The 21,483-nt window shown below is 36.5% G+C and overlaps 2 protein-coding genes across 3 annotated transcripts in view; both read right to left on the bottom strand.

Moving 5' to 3' along the window:
* Window positions 1-912: 912 nt before the first annotated feature.
* Window positions 913-3,049, bottom strand: LOC117345059. Its single transcript, XM_033908001.1, has one exon. It carries the CDS (start codon window positions 2,872-2,874, stop codon window positions 1,216-1,218), a length of 1,659 nt encoding a protein of 552 aa, XP_033763892.1. The 5' UTR covers window positions 2,875-3,049; the 3' UTR covers window positions 913-1,215.
* A 2,192-nt stretch (window positions 3,050-5,241) lies between these two features.
* Window positions 5,242-21,483, bottom strand: part of LOC117345139 (Hermansky-Pudlak syndrome 3 protein homolog) — a 31,180-nt gene continuing 14,938 nt past the window's right edge. For both annotated transcript variants that reach the window (XM_033908131.1, XM_033908132.1), the window contains 13 exons: window positions 17,804-17,890; window positions 17,064-17,160; window positions 16,626-16,689; window positions 15,413-15,500; window positions 14,909-14,986; window positions 14,185-14,283; window positions 13,306-13,375; window positions 12,584-12,618; window positions 11,730-11,828; window positions 11,092-11,304; window positions 9,804-10,010; window positions 8,086-8,179; window positions 5,242-6,919 (listed from right to left, as the gene is read on the bottom strand). In XM_033908131.1, the coding sequence (XP_033764022.1) occupies window positions 6,738-6,919; window positions 8,086-8,179; window positions 9,804-10,010; window positions 11,092-11,304; window positions 11,730-11,828; window positions 12,584-12,618; window positions 13,306-13,375; window positions 14,185-14,283; window positions 14,909-14,986; window positions 15,413-15,500; window positions 16,626-16,689; window positions 17,064-17,160; window positions 17,804-17,890 (1,413 nt within the window). In that variant the 3' untranslated portion in view covers window positions 5,242-6,737. The remainder of the gene's footprint in view (window positions 6,920-8,085; window positions 8,180-9,803; window positions 10,011-11,091; window positions 11,305-11,729; window positions 11,829-12,583; window positions 12,619-13,305; window positions 13,376-14,184; window positions 14,284-14,908; window positions 14,987-15,412; window positions 15,501-16,625; window positions 16,690-17,063; window positions 17,161-17,803; window positions 17,891-21,483) is intronic.

Genomic DNA, 21,483 nt, shown 5'->3' with positions numbered 1-21,483 from the left:
ATTTTGGCGATAAACCCAGCAACCAAACACACAAGCAAAGATGTGAGCAATTAATTAATCTTGTTGAATAGTTTTAAATATATTGCTCATAAATAAAATAAAACAATGATAAAGAAATAAAACCAAAAGAGAGATACATACAAAGCATGTTTGACGCAGAGGAATATTTTTGTTGGTATCGACTGTTTGAGTTTTCTTGAAAGTTTGGTGGTTGGTCTTAAAGTCTGCAGATATACAACAGTTCATTGTTCGAAATTTATAGCAAAATCAAAGGTACAGATGTACCTATTTGGATGGTAAAAAAATACAACAACAAAACTAGCCAAGCACTGAACTTATATGTCCCACTAGGAAATAATATCAAAATCAAAAACTTTAGACGAGTGTGTGGATGTTTTCCTTGAATACTTTTCAAAAAGAAACAGCTACATGCTGAATGTTGTTATATCCAGTAGTAAACTCTTTCCGTCTGCAAGGTGGCACGTACAGAGTTTTTTTTTTTTTTTTTGATATTGTCATCGTATAGCATGATAGGGCAGGGACAAAGTTCAAACCGATCGCGGGCCCTTGAATTACGGAGAGTCTGAGATATGTGCTACTGTACATGTATGTTGGCTACCAAATGAACGTAACCTAATAATGGATATTTAATGATATTCCGTTTAATACCATACACAAGTATAAATTTTACAAGTGCCGTGATCTTATCAATTACATTTAATGATTTTCCGTTTAATATCACACATATGTATACATTTAACAAGTGCCGTGACCTTATCGATTACATTTAATGATTTTCCGTTTAATATCACACACAGGTATCAATTTCACAAGTGCCATGATCTTATAAATTATATATATTAATTTTACTTTTAATATCACACACAGTTATAAATAACAGAAGTGCCGTGATTGAATCGATGGAATTTAATGAGTTTCCGCTTAATATCACAGGTATAAATTTCACAAATGAATAGACCTTATATATTAATGACATTTACTGTTTTCCGTTTAATATCAACGTCACGTCAAAATCATAACAGCGTGATTGATACTATGGACATGAAACAATTATATAACATGATTTTGTTATGTTGCAAGTGTTTCTGTCAGACGATAGTCGTGTGATGTACACGTGATGTACACGTGTAATTTCTTTACTGCCATTTGAAAAGCACTCGACCTTCATCTCTACACAGATTTTAGTATACAGGGTCATGAGAAATCTATCCTATTTCGTCTACACTTTTTAATCAGACGTTTGAATTGGTCTCTAAAATGTCGATCCATAAAACCATACACGAGTGGGTTCACGGCATTGTTAATGAAGAATGAATATCTCATTATTGGCCCAATGAAGCCAAAAGCGCTGGCAACATTCCTTCGCGTGACGTCATCAGCATTCCTCATAATGACGTGCGCAAAGTAAGGGAGATAACCACCGAAGGAAAGAACCGAAACTACAAGAAACATTAGCGTCACTCTTTTACTCTTACTGATCAGCTGACTGACTTTTTTCTTTGATACTCTGTGATCCACGAAACGCTTCACTGATTTCTGCGCTTTTTTGGAACTCTTTTTCACAACAGCGTCTGTTTCTTTGCCTGATTCGTTACATGCATTTAATTCCAAATCATCTTCATTATTGTTTTCATTCTTAAACGTGTCGTTTTGTTCAGAAGGCGATTCCGGATGTGACGTTGTTACCACAGGATCTGCGGATCTAGCAGTCTCAACGATCTGTCCATTTCCGTTTAAGACGGTATTTTGTTGACAAAGCTGGTCACTGCGAATTGGAATATCTTTATCAAGAATATTGTCACTTGAGCAATTTGGTTGCAGTTCACATGTACCGCTCACGGATGTGATGCTGACTTCACTCTCGGCAGACATTGTTGGTTCATTATCGACTTCATTCTCCTCGGCGGGCGGGTCCTCCTGTTTCGGCGAAGGTTCTAGGTTTACAACTGCAGCGAATTTGACAGATTTCTGTTTCGTTCGTTCAATTTGTCGCTTCATTGACTTCTGGCGTCGAATGCGTTTAGCCACTTTTGTAGCTCTTCTAAATCTTTCACTTTTCATAAGTTTCTGTCCAATTAGTGAATAAAACACAATACACAGCACAAAAAGAATAATATAGGCCGCGAATAATATACCAAAATAGACTGATTCGAAAAGTGACGCACTGAACTTCTCAACAACATTGCACTCAAATCCGTGCAGCATGTAAATAGGTGTAATGACATGCGTGCTTCCATACATTGCCATAATAGGACTGCATGCAGCAACAACCACTAAACCCATTAAACCACTGATGATTCTGGCTTCTGACCTTGTGAGCTGCCGGTCGGTCGCTTTGCAAATTCGTCTATATCGTTCGATAGCGATAACATCTAAGAGAAGTGGAGAATACATCGAGAAAACGAAGTTTATAAACACAAAAATCCTGCAAGGCCACTCGGACGTGAAGGTATACGGATGAATGGAGTCGTATATAACATAAGGTATGCTTACAGAACACGCTACAAGGTCCACACTGCCCAGCCACAGAATGAACGTCCGATGGATACTGGGTTTAAATCGTATTGCGTACACAAGGATTGTCAAAGCGTTCCCGAACGTGCCGAAGAAACAAAGAAACGCAAGAAACACGACCACTGGTATTCCTCTTGAAAGAAAATTAATCCGCTCTTCATCTTCAAGAGAAATGTTGAAAACTTGGTCAGTTTCACTGTAGTTTTGCATATTTGAGAGTTTAAAATTCACGTACCATACATATAAAACTACCAATGGGTTGTAATAGGATTCATGTGCGTCTTTGAAGTTTTTGGTTATGTGTAACCTCAGGGAGAGATATGTCTCATTCAATACCATATCGTGAAGAAAATCCCACAGGCCATTGTTCCCGGTGTAAAATAATTGTCCTTTCTGGTGATACTAGTTCAGCGCTTGAGTATAAAATGCATTATGTACACCACAATGCGGACCCGGGCTCATCCTAGCCTCAACCGGAAGCTTCAAGGGATCAGACTACAATTGTTCTCAAATAGTATTATCAAACTACACGGGGATATTAATTAAACTAAACTACAAGTGGGGTCAACAGTCACATTACTAACACCCAGTACGGCCGACTCATCTTGTGTCGGAAGAGAACGGGCCTTAACCACTTCACGTTACTTCCGTATAAAGTTCTTGTTCAAGCCATCTACTGGTACACCCATACACGTGTGTCTTCCGTACAATTAGCACTTAACTTTCTTTCGTAATTGGCCGATATATTTGCACTTAAGATCTTAAGCAGAAGTATGTTTTGTATTGAAGTGAGAAGTGACCAGGGATTGACTTATAAAGAAGAAATATGAGCGTAGCTTTGAGAAAAGTTAAAGTGTTTCGAAAAAAAGTGCATATAAGGCAAGGCGTAAGTGGCGAGGATCAAATTCGTGATGTAATGGAAATGAGGTTTTAAAATATGTCCACTTAATTTTTGCAAAGTCATATTGTATTCTATGCGTACCTCCCTAAATAGGACCCCGTCTGTCAATCGTTGCAGGTCTTAACCATCTTCCATCCGGACACATCATCATCATCCAAAACACATCATCATCTTTATCATCATTATTATCCAAACACATCATCATCATCATCATCATCTTTCATCCGGACACATCATCATCGTCCAAAAAACACATCATCATCATTATCATCATCATTATTCAAACACATCATCATCTTTCATCCGGACACATCATCATCATCACACGGTAGTATTAACGGTCCATCAACACCATAAGGTCATACAGGGCCACACGATAGTCTTAACGGTCCATCAACACAATAATGTCATAAAGGGTCACACAGTAGTCTTAACGGCCCATCAACACAATAACGTCATACCTGGCCACACGGTAGTCTTAACGGTCCATCAACACAATAACGTCATACAGGGCCACACGGTAGTCTTAACGGTCCATCAACACAATAACGTCATACAGGGCTACACAGTAGTCTTAATGGTCCATCAACACAATAACGTCATACATGGCCACGCGGTAGTCTTAACGGCCCATCAACACAATAACGTCATACAGGGCCACGCGGTAGTCTTAACGGCCCATCAACACAATAACGTCATACAGGGTCACACGGTAGTCTTAACGGTCCACCAACACAATAACGTCATACAGGGTCACACGGTAGTCTTAACGGTCCATCAACACGATAACGTCATACAGGGCCACACGGTAGTCTTAACCGTCTATCAACACAATAACGTCATACATGGTCACACGGTAGTCTTAACGGTCCACCAACACAATAATGTCATACAGGATCACACGGTAGTCTTAACGGTCCATCAACACAATAACGTCATACAGGGTCACACAGTAGTCTTAACGGCCCATCAACACAATAACGTCATACAGGGTCACACGATAGTCTTAACGGTCCATCAACACAACGACATACAGGGCCACATGGTAGTCTTAACGGTCCATCAACATAACAAGGTCATACAGGGTCACACGATAGTCTTAACGGTCCATCAACACAATAACGTCATACAGGGCCACACGGTAGGCTTAACGGTCCATCAACACAATAAGGTCATACAAGGTCACACGGTAGTCATAACGGTCCACCAACACAATAAGGTCATACAAGGTCACACGGTAGTCTTAACGGTCCACCAACACAATAATGTCATACAGGGCCACACGGTAGTCTTAACGGTCCATCAACACAATAACGTCATACAGGGCGACACGGTAGTCTTAACGGCCCATCAACACAATAACGTCATACAGGGCCACACGGTAGTGTTAACGGTCCATCAACACAATAACGTCATACAGGGCCACATTGTAGTCTTAACGGTCCATCAACACAATAACGTCATACAGGGTCACACGGTTGTCTTAACGGTCCACCAACACAATAACGTCATACAGGGCCACACGGTAGTCTTAACGGTCCATCAGCACAATAACGTCATACAGGGTCACACGGTAGTCTTAACGGTCCATCATTACAATAAGGTCATACAGGGCCACATGGTAGTCTTAACGGTCCATCAACACAATAACGTCATACAGGATCACATTGTAGTCTTAACGGTCCATCAACACAATAACGTCATACATGGCCACACAGTAGTCTTAATGGTCCATGACTACAATCAGGTAATACAGGACCATACGTCTAATACTGGTAGATGAACAAAAGACAATGAATTTAGCATTTCTTATAAGAAATATTTAATGTAGATAACATAACATATATAAATGTTGTAATCACATGTACTTGGTATGGACACTCGTACATGTAAAACTTGTGCACCAAGTGCTCAAACATTGATCATACACATGTACATGTACTAATATCACAGACTAGAATTCTTCATACATATATAATCTGTTTTAATGAAGCATTTTGTTTAGATTTGGCAGTGTTGTGCAGCACTTGTCTATATATAACAGTATCCACTCATATTAAGTGTTTCCAAATGGTCAGGCATGTGTAAATGAAGTCTAGATGTTGTAGTTGTACTAAAGTGAATCAGTAGCTGAGACAAAAACAAGAAGACATGTGCATACATGCCATACCTCCCGGCGTGAGACAAAATCTCCCTTATTTTCAAGTCATTTATTTCCTCCCATGATGTGCATCTTTACTTCTTGTTTCTCTACACTTGATTTAGTTTTGTTTATTTTGTTTAACGTCCTATTAACAGCCAGGGTCATTTAAGGACGTGCCAGGTTTTGGAGGTGGAGGATACTGGAGTACCTGGAGAAAAACCACCGGCCTACGGTCAGTACTAGGCAACTGCCCCATGTGGGTTTCGAGCTTGCAACCCAGAGGTGGAGGGCTAGTGATAAAGTGTCGGGACACCTTAACCACTCGGCCACCTCATCCCCTTTTCTCTACACATGCACGGTAGATGTCACCCCCCAAAGTGAGTTTGCTTCTACTTCAGTTAGACTGTTAGACCATAGTCACTTCCTTTGATGGTTGATGTGTAGGCTAATTATGAGAATCTTTCTTCATGTAAATTTGCTAATTTGATGCCAGAAGTAGGCTAATTATGCAAAGAAATCTTTCTTCAAGTATATTAAAGTTGCTAATTTGATGTCAAAAGTAAGCTAATTATGCAAAGAAAATCTTTTTTTTTCATGAAACATTGCTAATTTGTTGCAAGCAGTAAGCTTATTATGCAAAGAAAAGTTTTTCTTCATGTACAGTTGCTAATCTGATGTCAGAAGTAGGCTAACTATGCAAAGAAAATCTTTCTTTTTGTGTAAAGTTGCTAATTTGTTGTAAGCAGTAAGCTAATTATGAAAGGAAATCTCTCTTCATGTAAAGTAGCTAATCTGATGTCAGAAGATTGTAAAATGTAAATTATGAAAAAATACAAAATTGATAAAATTATTGAACTATTGCACTTTCCCTTCTACAATGAATCATTCATTTTGGCCAATTTTGTTCTTCCTGAACTTCAATTTAACACTTTTGGCCCCTACTATGATGCATACTTAATCGATATCACTGTTTTGTGTATCACTTTTTGCAGATTATGTACACAAATAGATATCTAATTTTGTGATTCATTAAAGTTTTTAGCACCATGTATTAATATTTCTTACCATCAAAAAGTCACATCATGAAAGAGAAATGAAACAGGCCGATATTAATATAAGGCAAAGTACTGGTATTAATGATTAGAAGTTTTCCCTTTTTTATGATGCCAACTTTTTTAGGTTCTCTCCCTTGGTAACAATATTGGACAGCAGCTTGCGAGATTGCTGTTTCTTGTAACAAGTGCCTATGTAAGGTAGAAAAAACATGGCATTTCCGTTGCCAGGCAACAAATTCAGGAAATCTTCGGGATCCATAACATTCGCCAACCAGGAGAACACACCTGTGAATAGAATTTTAAAATTTATAAAACATTCCACATGTAGCATTTCAAAAAGTAATAATTGTGATTTATTCCATGTCTACTTTAAAATCCCATTCTAAAAGAACTTTTAAGTCCCTTTCAATTAGAAATATTAGCCATTACTTTTAACTCCCTTTCCAATTAGAAATATTAGCCATTACTTTTAACTCCCTTTCCAATAAGAAATATGAGTGATTACTTTTAACTCCCTTTCAATTAGAAATATTAGCCATTACTTTTTACTCCCTTTCAATTAGAAATATTAGCCATTACTTTTTACTCCCTTTCAATTAGAAATATTAGCCATTACTTTTAACTCCCTTTCAATTAGAAATATTAGCCATTACTTTTAACTCCCTTTCAATTAGAAATATTAGCCATTACTTTTAACTCCCTTTCCAATTAGAAATATTAGCCATTACTTTTAACTCCCTTTCAATTAGAAATATTAGCCATTACTTTTAACTCCCTTTCCAGTTAGAAATATTAGCTGTTACTTTTAACTCCCTTTCCAACTAGAAATATTTGCCAATGTAAAATTCTTTATAAGCTAGAGTCACAATATTCCTCATAGTACATGTATATCTCATAATCTGGCCAAACCTAATTCAAGGTCATTAGAAGATCTTTTTAAAGAAAAAACTAGAACTCTTTCAACAATTATTTTTTCAACAATGAAAGACATATAACATTAACAGTTACATGTACAACTGATGCTTCACACTTTTTAATCATATACATGTACATGGTTTCAGCACTAATTCACCAAATTTCTCATGACAAGATCTACTACTTTGAGACACAAAATGTAAATCAGCTTTGAACTGTGTCCTGGAAATTCCATGACACAAGAGTAGCTCTTCCAATTTGGATAAAAATAATGAACATTTTCCGATAAGATCATGTCTCAGCGTTATTATGATATAATGAATTACATATCTAAGGACATTTGAAGGCCACAAGCCAGAATTCAAGGCTTAAATCCACGTTTTTCAAGGTCATTTAGAAAAACATAAGGACTTTTAAAGACTGCATGACCCTGTTTCAACATGTACATGAAATTTTATCTATTTTCCACTTGTCATCTTCTAAGATTGAAACTTCAATTTATGAGCGTTTTAGAACACAAAGTGTAAGATATTGACCTTTCAAGCCTTCTAAGTATATCAGTTCTCTGTGGTCAGGGTTTTCCACCTGTAGCTGTAGTTTGTCCATCAGAATGTTCAGAAACACTTTCCACTGAAGCAATAGAAATAATGTGAATTAAGATAAGACACATGCAGTGTATATATATCACCTATACTGGAGTTATGCGTAAGCCCTTAACTCCAAACTATGTCATTCTTCTACAGATTTTCACGTTAGTGAGGGGAAACTTGTTATAAATGAAGAAAAGCCTTTTGTTAACAATCTGAGATTAACCTTTGTAAAAACATAATTACTTGTGTGTGTGTGTGTGTGTGTGTGTGTGTGTGTGTGGGGGGGGGGGGGGGGGGGGAGGGCAGATGATCGAAAATTAGTCGAAAAACAAAAAATATAATAAAACTGATCATCAATGATGATTTTGAAAAAGCAATTAATCGGAAATTTCAGGAAGTGTTCGTAAAATCTTCGGCTTTGCAAATTTTTTTAATATCATTAGACCAAAAAGGAGTTGGTTTTATATTTTACCCTTATATCTATTGGACATTTACCAGCAATTAAGTAGATTTAAATATATTAACAACTGCTAAATTCTTTGTTTGCATTCAGTATTATAAATACTGATAACAAATGCTATGATGTGTAATAAAAGTATTTCAAATTGAGATGTACATAAATTCTTCTGTGCTTAATTATTTAGAAAATCAATTATAATCAATAACTGATTGATCTCATTATTTCCCTTTAATATTGATTCTGAAAGTGAAACCGATTCCCATCACTTATTATTATGACTAATTATGACAGCATGTTTGCCGTAGATCGTGAGTTCAAGGTCTGGCTAGTTAGGGCACGAGTCATAAAATTGTTTTCACTGGTCTTTGTGTTACTATGTTACTAAGGGCTGTTCCAGGAAAATATATATAGGACGTGGGGATGCACTTTGAAATTAGGGGCCATACTTATAGAAGTGATTTAAAATTTTGATGAGCCTCCCACATACCCACTTTTTTGTGAACGGTACCCTGGTATAGAAGCAATTTTAATGTAAAAATCGTACAAACACATCACATACACCAAATAACAGAATCAATTTATTTCAAACACCACCAACCCATAGATACGATTTTAATTTGAACCCACCCCACCACATGTAATTTATTAAAGTGCCTTCCTCCGTCCCATACAAGTTTACCTGGAAAAGCCCTTACCTAATTAGGCTATCACTAGGAGTGAAACATACTTCAGTATAGCAATGGCAAATTACGGTACATGCACCGTGAGTGCCAGTGGTACATTTTTATATGGGTGTCTATTTCACTATGCGCCGAAGGACGATATATACAAAAGCTGGTTTCTGATTGGTCAAGTGAATTTGATGAGCCCCAATCGGACAAGGCCTTACATTAAAGTGATATTTTGATGGGAAAATGTCGCTAGTGCTGAGAGATTCCCAGGCTTTCTATCAATCTTTCGTATAGAAACATTTTGGTTTCCGATAAAGGATGCAACGACAGGTACTTGCCCAATTTGTTTTACATATATTCAACGTCAGCTATTTATCTATTTGTATTTTGATTTATATATCTTAAAATTAACCGAACCAAAAAAAAAACGAACCGTCAATACTATACCGCATACGTACCAAACTGTGATTAAAGTGTACCGTTTCACCCCTAGCTATCACTAGTATATTTATATCTGAAGAGTACACCGATACCTTAGGAAAGTCTCTCTGCATTATAGAGATGCTATAGTCAGCCAGTATGGATGGGTACTTTTCCATCACAACTTCAGTGGCCCTTTCTGGGTCCTTCTTCAGCATACACAGGATCCACAGTGATTCATAGCCCTGTATCCCCTCCTCCAGCAAGGTCACGACCTTCTCAACTAAGGTCAAGGTCGTGAAGGGGGAGCACAGAATAGACTAGGAAATGGAAGAAGTTATTTATTTAAGCATTGAACTGTTTTTGTATGGTATTTATGATCTATTTGAACGACAGAGCTTTGCAAGCAAACAACATAATGCACGCTAGCGCATTATGATTTGTTTGCTTGCAAAGCTCTGTCGTTCAAATAGATCATAAATACCATACAAAAACAGTTTAACGTTTATATTTACATTTCCAACGATTTGAATTTTTTTCCTTTGACAGATCATATTAAAAAAATTCATAATTCCCGCGTTACCGACAGGCAACACAAATTTTAGTCGTTAACTGGAACAGCCTTCATGTCTCGTGCAGATTGGCAAACAAAATCGGCAACAAAATAGTGCTTGAAAAAAAACCCCAACAATTTATTATATTCTACATTTATTACAAACAAAGTATATGGCATGTTTTCTCATAATAAATTATTTGACAAAAATATGTATTTTTGCTCAAATTTATCTATAACAATGCTTTCAGTATATTGGCCCGAAACAAAATATTGCGCAGGTCTGTGTTGTATTACTACGCTGATACTGTCGCGTGATGCATGGCACATAAACAAACATCAACGACACAACTCTCAAAAAGGCTTTATAGTGACAATACCATACAAATGTAAATATACCATATTAATCTACAGATTTACCAAAACATACCACATTTATCCTGAAATATCTTACAGCTACCTACATTGTATTCAAGATATATATATATATATCAACTAAGGTCAAGGTCATAAAAGGGGCCGGAGCACAGCATAGACTAGGAAATGAAAGAAATTATTTATACCTACATATATATACCTACACATTTAACAAAACGTACCATATTTATCCTGAAATAAGCCCAAGGGGCCAACATAGATATTATAATGACTCAAAGTTGAGATGGTTAACAATAGCATAGCATTTATAACAGTTTTACTGACATACAATACACATTGGCAGGCTTATTAGCAGGCATGTATTGCTGTATGTGTGTGTTGATGAGGAGGGAACTCGAATCAATTAAAATAAATAGGATATTCCTGAAACATTATCACACACACCTAATATTTGACTGATAAATACACACCTGTAATTTGAGCAGGTCCTCGCGACATCTGAAGCAGGAACACAACACATTGGCCTTGACCTGTGTACAGGGCGTACCCCCAGATCGACGTGCGGAGGCGGGGTTAGTTGTCATGATGTACTGACAGGGTTGTCTAGTAGACTTAGGACCCTGGAGGGGAGGTATGTGGTCAAGCCAGGCATAGCGTTGGCCAAAGTGACCATCACCTCTGGGCTGAAAAACAAAAGAATTTTGACTCTATGAGGTGAAATGCCAAATGGATTTTTCTTAGTCGTTTTGTTTTTTTCACCAATAAGACCACAACACACATCACTCCCAGCCAACAAGATGCATGGTTGTTAACAAATTAAATCAAGCTTATTTTCTAAAAGTGCATTTTCAAATCAGAACTTACAACATAAAAATTACTGGTATTCAGGTAAGTATTTATTTTTCTTTTGATGTCGACTAATTTTACCTCTGGATGAAGGCTTCAGGACTATTCAAATATTAGTATAACAACATTTTTACATATTTCTATTTCAGAACATCAGATTTTCGCTTTTTCCTTATCTGTTACTACCACATGTCGAGTAGACAGTTTAATCAAAAGAGGCCATGAATGGCTCGAACAGTAAATTAAAATATGAGATTCTGACCAGGTGTCCGATGGCCGAGCTGCCCAGACTGACCGGTAGAGAGGCCGTAGGAGGTCGCCACTGGACCAGGCATTTCATGTAGATCTCACAGAGTAAGACCTGCAACGGTAGAGAGTAGCCATTAACGACCTGTGATTTCTAGATCAGATAACCAAATCTTCAAAATCTTCTGAGGCAGATTTACACTCATCCCCAGATCAAAGTTTGAACAAGTGCAATCAATGATTGCGAAAGCTCACAGGTGGCAGCAATCACACTTTGCATTCATTTTTTATGTATGTATAAGCATGTCATTTTGAAATTGTATGTCACATAATATCGCTCCTAGACCTCTAATGGATGTATAAACCAAATAAGAAGGGTGTGGACATACAAGCTTTTCAAAACTAACCGCCAAAATCTTTAAAGTGAGTTTTTTGTGTCAAAAAAAGTAAGTCCACTAAATAGTAAAATGCCAATTTTTTTCTGCATAATTTTGCCATAACATCACTCCTAGTCCTCTAATGAATGTATAAACTAAATAAGAAGGGCATGAGGTGTATACTTTTGGACTTACAAGCTTTCCAAAAACTTACTCCAAAAACTTTAAAGTTTTGGAGTGGGACGCGGACTCTGACGCGGACGCCGGGGTGACAGCATTAGCTCTTGGTTACTCGTAACCGGTGAGCTAAAAATGACAGGGTGTTTCAAAAGGTAAATTTTATCATCAAAAACTCCTGCGAGATGTTTATAGAATGTTTTGACATATCACCAATTAGCTGATCTTTTTCCCCCCAAGGTCATCATCCAAAATCTATTACAGACCGAATTATTCAATATCCAACATGACCATTAACAACAATGGTGACACTTACCACTGCATCTTCAAACACATACTTTCTTTGTTCGTCTGAAATGTTAAAATTCAGAATCATACATGATATTTTTTAGATTTTAAGGAATACATAACATAAAATCTAAAGATTTTCTCTCTTCAATCGGGTGTATAAAAAGTGAAAGAAGAGAATGCAACTAAAAAACTGATTTGCTAGTTTTCATTGACATATGTGGCGTCTAAAAGGACTTAAGGGGCCAAAATGGAAACGGGTCTGTTGATCTGACAAACAAAGTGACAGCTACGAACTGTGTCTCTAGCAATCCTTGCCGAGAACAGTACCATTGCTATTCCGTTAACCATTACTGTAAGGCCACCCTTAAAATCATCTTGGTTTTCTGTAACCCAACCAGGAGGTCTTACATATGGGTAGGTAGGTAGGGCTGAAATTTTTTTTTATTCAGTCGGAAAACAGATTTTCAACCTCCAATAGGAAAACAAACCAGAATATGGAAATCATTTTTAATTTTGTGTTCTTAAACAAAAGAAACACACCAACCTTATTTGGGTTTGGGAGATGTAGTTTCAAACCTGCACAGCAACTTCCGGACATAAATATCCATGGTCAAATCGTTAAAAAATAAATGTTTTATTTTTCACAATAAAATCTTTTGAGTGAGGGCATTTCTTCTGGGTTGGGTGGGTTATGCTAAACCAACTATATTTTCATTTATGCCTAAAACAGTATTAAATCTAACTTACCGTTGATGAGTAGCTCTAGGTATTCCTTGAGATGTGCATTCTGATGGATTTCATCATATCCACTGGGTCCCTGAAAGTTAAGTTAAATTGTCCTACAGATCTACAGGGATAGATTGGATTTTCTCCATCATTTACAGATTTATCTCTTGTTTTGCATGTTCAATATTTTTCAGTCACCTCTTAGAGAGTAACTTTTCCCTCACCACTTTGAGAGTGAATTTCAGTCAACACTTAGGGTATGACGGATAACATATTCTGGCAACGATACAATAACATCACGTCAAAATTGTGTGCATCGCAAAATACTTAATATTTTAACTCGACCATATGTAATTAAAAGTCTCATAGGGGAAAAATAATCATTCCCTACTTTGGGGACGTGACTGACAAGCCTCCAACCCTGGGGTGATATTCTCGATTGTCTAAGTAACCCCTGGCAGAGCCTCCGGTTTGAAAACCAGAATATCACCCCTCGAGTTGGAGATTAATCTATCATGCTCTCAAGGTAGGAGAAGATTCTAATCACTGAATCTCCAGCACCTTAATTCTTCTCTGTACAAAATGGAATTTAATGGACATACAATGTTAACAGTAATGGTGTATCAAACTGCTGATGTCTTTTCCATTAAAATATCTACCTGACCCCAGGACTCCACAATAAATTCTTTCTATATATGGTTGGATTGCCTTACTATTACTTTGTGTAATTTGTTAAATAAATTATATAGGTGGTACCCCTAACCAAACCTGGAGTCCTGAGTAGATGTTTTACTGTAAAAGCCCTGACACACTTAAAAAGGGACTACATTTTTGTTTCTAACAAGGTGTTAGACATGTTAAGGTGTACCTGTAGAAATTCATAGTCCAGTTGGATTTTACCTGTAAAAGTTTGATGGCAAGATCCAGAGGAATAGTACCAATGTCATGTAGTGCTATGAGACACTGGATTAGGACCTCTGGGCAGTGTCTACGCATCAGCTGAAGGAAAACAGAAAGGATGTCAGTTGAATTGTGCAAGGGGAGATAATTAATGCATATACCACACATACAACATGCCGACTTGTGAAAGGGGAGATAATTAATACATGGACCATACATACAACATGCCGACTTGTGAAAGGGGAGATAATTAATACATGGACCATACATACAACACGCCGACTTGTGAAAGGGGAGATAATTAATGCAGAGACCACTTTCCAACATTGACTTGTGAAAGGGAAGATTATTAATACATGGACCATACATACAACATGCTGACTTGTGAAAGGGGTTTGGTTTGTTTATGCTTAACGTCCTATTAACAGCCAGGGTCATTTTAAGGACGTGCCAGGTTTTGAAGGTGGAGGAAAGCCGGAGTACCCGGAGAAAAACCACCGGCCTACAGTCAGTACCTGGCAACTGCCCCACGTAGGTTTCGAACTCGCAACCCAGAGGTGGAGGGCTAGTGTTAAAGTGTCGGGACACCTTAACCACTCGGCCACCGCGGCCCCTATTGTGAAAGGGGAGATAACTAATATATGGACCATACATACAGCAAGCTGACTTGTGAAAGGGGAGATAATCATTGCACATACCCTGGAAATATATATAACACACACACCTGAGAAAGGGGAGATAATTGTTGAAAGTCCTCATGTAACAACTGGTGGTGGTTGACACAAAACTGCTGTAGCTCCATCTGGTGGTGTAAATAGAGGATCTTGCATTATTTCACATGAAATTAGTTTGCTATTCCACATACCTTTATACAAATGTACATCTACCCATGCCATCAGGTTATAACAATGTAAATCAAAATTCCTGAATTTTGTCCAACCATATTTGTTCTAAAATCTTATAAAGAAGAAGAAGGATTTAACAAACTATTTCTATTTTTCCTGTCAAATTTGCCATAAACAAGTTTTGTGGTAAGTGTATTAGTGTGCAGAAAATCTCATTTTGTTGGCCTACACAGTAGGTCTAGGCCACGATTGTTTACCTGGCAATAAATACTTGTACATGTATTTAAAATGTGAAACTAATATCACCTTGTTCGATGATGCAGACCTATATATAATGATACAATATACAGGTATAATAGACCTCTTGTGTCCTTCACACATACCTGACTGACAGCTGCCAGTGCTAGACGGGCCGACTCTGGGTCACATGATTTCAGTTGAAGCAAGGAAAGTGCCAACATATCGGTACCACTGCGAAAAAAAATAAATAAAAAAATAAAATAAAATAAAATAAACAAGGGGCCCGTTGGAGGGCCACAACATATGCCCGCCACAATATTTGACACTTGGAAGGGGGTAGTTTCACAGGTTGTACTGCTTTAAAATGAAGTATCATTGTTGGAAAGTTGGAAGGAGATATTGATACACATAATGGTGTGTAGTCGAAACCGAAGGGCAACTTTAAATGATGAGATGTATATATGTTGCAAATATGGGAAACCTTGGTTTAGACACAACAACCCAAAAATTAGTTCACATGTTTATATACAGAATATATACATTAAAAGAACCTCTTTGCAAAGAATCAGCCTCCTAATACCATTATTAAGTGAATGATGAGCAATTACAAAATTTTAACCAGACAAGTAAAATTATCAAAGGGGAATAACTCCACAAATAAGGGGGTAAGGGTCATGATTTTAGTATGGGACACTTCGGCTCATCAAGATGTATATTTGTGTCAAGTATGGAGAGCCTCCAGGGTCGAGTAGTACTGGAGATATGGTCCGGACACCAAATGTGCCCGAAGTAAAATCATCAAAGGGGAATAACTCCACAAATAAGGGGGTAAGAGGCATGATTTTGGTATGCAACACTCTGGCTCATCAATATGTATATTTGTGTCAAGTATGGAGAGCCTGGGTCGAGTAGTACTGGAGTTATGGTCCGGACAAGTAAAATCATCAAAGGGGAATAACTCCACAAATACGGGGGTAAGGGGCATGAATTTGGTATGCGACACTCCGGCTCATCAAGATGTATATTTGTGTCAAGTATGGAGAGCCTGGGTCGAGTAGTATTGGAGTTATGGTCCGGACACCATATGTGCCCACCCGCCCGCCAACATAACATAATACGTCCCGTCTTTCGTCGGGCGTATAAAAATTATTATCCCAAACACATGACTATATTCTTGTTCAGTAGATTAACCAACAAATATATTCTCATTGCCCTGTGATAAATTTATCTCTTGCTCTCGAGTCGGAGGTTATATGTGTTGGCCTCCTGGGCTTGTTGCTGGATAATATATTGGTTTCATGTAGAATTAATGGTAACAATAATCCTCATTTAATCCTGATTTGTAGAGACACTCACCTTCTAGCTTCGTCTGGTTTGTATTTCTGTTGTAAGGCATGTTTTAGTAGATTGAGGGTCTTCTCTAAAACAAGGGACATAACTCTTATGAATAACAAAACTATCTCACATTTTTAAAATCATCAGATTTTACATATTCATTAATTCACCAAAAAATACTCACTGGGGTGAAGTTTGTAAGTAATTAACCTTAAGGAAAATCCTCAGCAGGACTTTTAAGAATGTCATCCCATCTGGTTGGAATATTTTTGTCACACCCTCAAGATTTCATTATTTTACACATAAGACGTCAGTTAAAAGTCTGATTTCCAACTTCAATATTATTAAAGAAAAATTTATCTTTAATATTTTATAATGATATATATTGATACAAAAGACCAAATACAGTAAATTTTATATCTTTGAGACAAATTTGTAGTTTACGTAGTAGACATGTACCTTGAGTATATGTCTGAAGACGAGAGAACAGGATTATTCGTGATAGCTTGTCGGGCATTGCTTCAGCGCAGACTTCCAGCACCTTGTCACCCTCCTCCTACAGAAAGGAACACAGTCATTTTTGTATCTACTCTTTAATATTAGAAACTCTTAGCTGAAGAGGAAATATGCGTAAATACATTAAATGATTAGTGGTGGCGTGATGATGGCATACGATTGTTTTGGTGGTGAAAAACCTGCCAATCAAGTTGGAGTTAGCCCATTTAAACAACAAAAATATTGAAGTTTTCGCTTAATTTTTCATGAATATGTGTTTTATTTTTTTTTTGTGGATATTATGTAATAAATAGAAAAGGCTTTGTATTGCTACCACTTTAACTGTAAAGACTTTAAACATTTCTCCAGGCCAGGTAAAATGGCTCTCATATGTGCTTTTATTTTTTTTTAGAAAAATACGGTAATTTGGTAAATTTAAGAAAAATTTAACGCTAACGCTAACATAAAACTACTTGACTTAATCGCTAATACATGAACATAATCTAAAACTCAAAAAAATCTGCAATTCCATTTAATTGACATTTAGAAAACAATGGCTTGACTTGACAATATAGTGTATCTACATTAGAAACTAATGGTAAAATCTATACACTGCCACTGATATCAGTACCATTGTCTGTCAATCATTAATGATTATACATTGACATGCTTTCATTCTTCAATATACCCTACTCAAGCCAAACCTCTTTCAGTTGAAATGGTTCGTCGTCTTGGAAGAGGACGTAGTTTAGGTAGTGCAGAAATCCTTGTCCATAACAGTATGCTAAAGTCTGTAATAGAGCAGAAAATCATATAAATCAGTTAATATTTATAATTCAAATTTAAAAAACAAAATTTCTTGAATTATCATTAATATGATCAATATGATTTGTAAAATGAGAAAAGGACCTAAATACATGTAGTTAGTTAGTTTGCTAGCTGGGTTTATCGCCCCATGAAAAGCCAGGGTCATTTTTTAGGCGGGTCTCCTTGTAGTATTTAAGTAGTAGTTAGTGACTACCTCACTGAAGAACATACAGGAGGCCCGTTGCATGCATCAACAGCAATAAAGGTAAAGTGTCTTGCCCAAGGACACATCCATGACAGCACAAACCAGTTTGTTTTTATGCTTCTGGAGAAACACAAACTGACATGGGTAAGGAGCATTGAACCACACACCTGGGATCTGAGGTTTTGCGGCTGGCACTCGAACCGAATGAGCTAACGTGTCCCCTAAAATACATGTACGTGTAGACTATGAGAATTGATAGAAAATATGTGACAAATGTTTAAACCCCTACTATGCTTTGATGGAATTGAAGATCTAAAAATAAAACCCTCTGAATTTAATCCAAACAGGTCAACCATAAAACAAAAGCTCAGCTCAACATGTTCTGTTTCAGAACTAAAAACCACAGTGCAAAAAAATCAGCATCTTGAAACAATCACTGATGCAGAAATGGAACATGAAAGTCTAGCTTTGAAAATATTTATCCTGTTTGTATACTGGGGATTTCTCACATTTGAAAGAATTTATATATGGAAGGAAGCAAGATGCTGATTTGGTAGATATTTGTTGAGCTGTTTATACCGTAAAACTTACACTTTTGGTGAGTTTTTTATACTGTAAAACTTACACTTTTGGCGAGCTGTTTATACTGTAAAACTTACACATTTGGTGAGCTGTTTATACTGTAAAACTTACACTTTTGGTGTCGAGCTGTTTATACTGTAAAACTTACACTTTTGGTGAGCTGTTTATACTGTAAAACCTACACTTTTGGTGTCGAGCTGTTTATACTGTAAAACTTACACTTTTGGTGAGCTGTTTATACTGCAAAACTTACACTTTTGGTGAGCTTTTTATACTGTAAAACTAACACTTTTGGCGAGCAGTTTATACTGTAAAACTAACACTTTTGGCGAGCTATTTATATCGTAAAACTTACACTATTGATGAGCTGTTTATACTGCAAAACTTACACTTTTGGAGGGCTGTTTATACCATAAAACTTATGCTTTTGGTGAGCTGTCTAAACTGTAAAACTTACACTATTGGTGAGCTGTTTATACTGTAAAATTTACACTATAGGTGAGTTGTTTATACTGTAAAACTTCCATTTTTGGTGTGCTGCTTATACTGTAAAACTTACACTTTTGGTGAGCTGTTTATACCGTAAAACTTACACTTTGGGTGAGCTGTTTATACTGTAAAACTTACACTTTTGGTGAGCTGTTTATACTGTAAAACTTACACTTTGGGTGAGCTGTTTATACTGTAAAACTTACACTTTTGGTGAGCTGTTTATACCATAAAACTTATGCTTTTGGTGAGCTGTCTAAACTGTAAAACTTACACTTTTGGTGAGCTGTTTATACTGTAAAATTTACACTATTGGTGAGTTGTTTATACTGTAAAACTTACATTTTTGGTGTGTTGCTTATACTGTAAAACTTACACTTTTGGTGAGCTGTTTATACTGCAAAACTTACACTATTGGTGAGCTGTTTATACTGTAAAACTTACACTTTTGGTGAGCTGTTTATATTGTAAAACTTACACTTTTGGTGTGCTGTTTATACTGCAAAACTTACACTTTTGGTGAGCTGTTTATACTGTAAAACTTACACTTTGGGTGAGCTGTTTATACTGTAAAACTTACACTTTTGGAGGGCTGTTTATACCATAAAACTTATGCTTTTGGTGAGCTGTCTAAACTGTAAAACTTACACTTTTGGTGAGCTGTTTATACTGTAAAATTTACACTATTGGTGAGTTGTTTATACTGTAAAACTTACATTTTTGGTGAGCTGCTTATACTGTAAAACTTACACTTTTAGTGAGCTGTTTATACTGCAAAACTTACACTATTGGTGAGCTGTTTATACTGTAAAACTTACACTTTTGGTGAGCTGTTTATACTGTAAAACTTACACTTTGGGTGAGCTGTTTATACTGTAAAACTTACACTTTTGGTGAGCTGTCTAAACTGTAAAACTTACACTTTTGGTGAGCTGTTTATACTGTAAAATTTACACTATTGGTGAGTTGTTTATACTGTAAAACTTACATTTTTGGTGTGCTGCTTATACTGTAAAACTTACACTTTTGGTGAGCTGTTTATACTGCAAAACTTACACTATTGGTGAGCTGTTTATACTGTAAAACTTACACTTTTGGTGAGCTGTTTATATTGTAAAACTTACGCTTTTGGTGTGCTGTTTATACTGCAAAACTTACACTTTTGGTGAGCTGTTTATATTGTAAAACTTACACTTTTGGTGAGCTGTTTATACTGCAAAACTTACACTTTTGGTGTGCTGTTTATACTGTAAAACTTACACTTTTGGTGAGCTGTTTATACTGTAAAACTTACACTTTTGGTGAGCTGTTTATACTGTAAAACTTACACTTTTGGTGAGCTGTTTATACTGTAAAACTTACACTTTTGGTGTGCTGTTTATACTGTAAAACTTACACTTTTGGTGAGCTGTTTATACTGTAAAACTTACACTTTTGGTGAGCTGTTTATATTGTAAAACTTACACTTTTGGTGAGCTGTTTATACTGTAAAACTTACACTTTTGGTGAGCTGTTTATATTGTAAAACTTACACTTTTGGTGTGCTGTTTATACTGCAAAACTTACACTTTTGGTGAGCTGTTTATACTGTAAAACTTACACTTTGGGTGAGCTGTTTATACTGTAAAACTTACACTTTTGGAGGGCTGTTTATACCATAAAACTTATGCTTTTGGTGAGCTGTCTAAACTGTAAAACTTACACTTTTGGTGAGCTGTTTATACTGTAAAATTTACACTATTGGTGAGTTGTTTATACTGTAAAACTTACATTTTTGGTGAGCTGCTTATACTGTAAAACTTACACTTTTAGTGAGCTGTTTATACTGCAAAACTTACACTATTGGTGAGCTGTTTATACTGTAAAACTTACACTTTTGGTGAGCTGTTTATACTGTAAAACTTACACTTTGGGTGAGCTGTTTATACTGTAAAACTTACACTTTTGGTGAGCTGTCTAAACTGTAAAACTTACACTTTTGGTGAGCTGTTTATACTGTAAAATTTACACTATTGGTGAGTTGTTTATACTGTAAAACTTACATTTTTGGTGTGCTGCTTATACTGTAAAACTTACACTTTTGGTGAGCTGTTTATACTGCAAAACTTACACTATTGGTGAGCTGTTTATACTGTAAAACTTACACTTTTGGTGAGCTGTTTATATTGTAAAACTTACGCTTTTGGTGTGCTGTTTATACTGCAAAACTTACACTTTTGGTGAGCTGTTTATATTGTAAAACTTACACTTTTGGTGAGCTGTTTATACTGCAAAACTTACACTTTTGGTGTGCTGTTTATA

The sequence above is a fragment of the Pecten maximus genome, chromosome 16 (assembly GCF_902652985.1).
Source record: "Pecten maximus chromosome 16, xPecMax1.1, whole genome shotgun sequence".
In the NCBI taxonomy this organism is placed as follows: domain Eukaryota; kingdom Metazoa; phylum Mollusca; class Bivalvia; order Pectinida; family Pectinidae; genus Pecten; species Pecten maximus.
The sequence above is the reverse complement of the archived record's forward strand: the minus strand, read 5'-3'. Positions and strand labels throughout refer to the sequence as shown.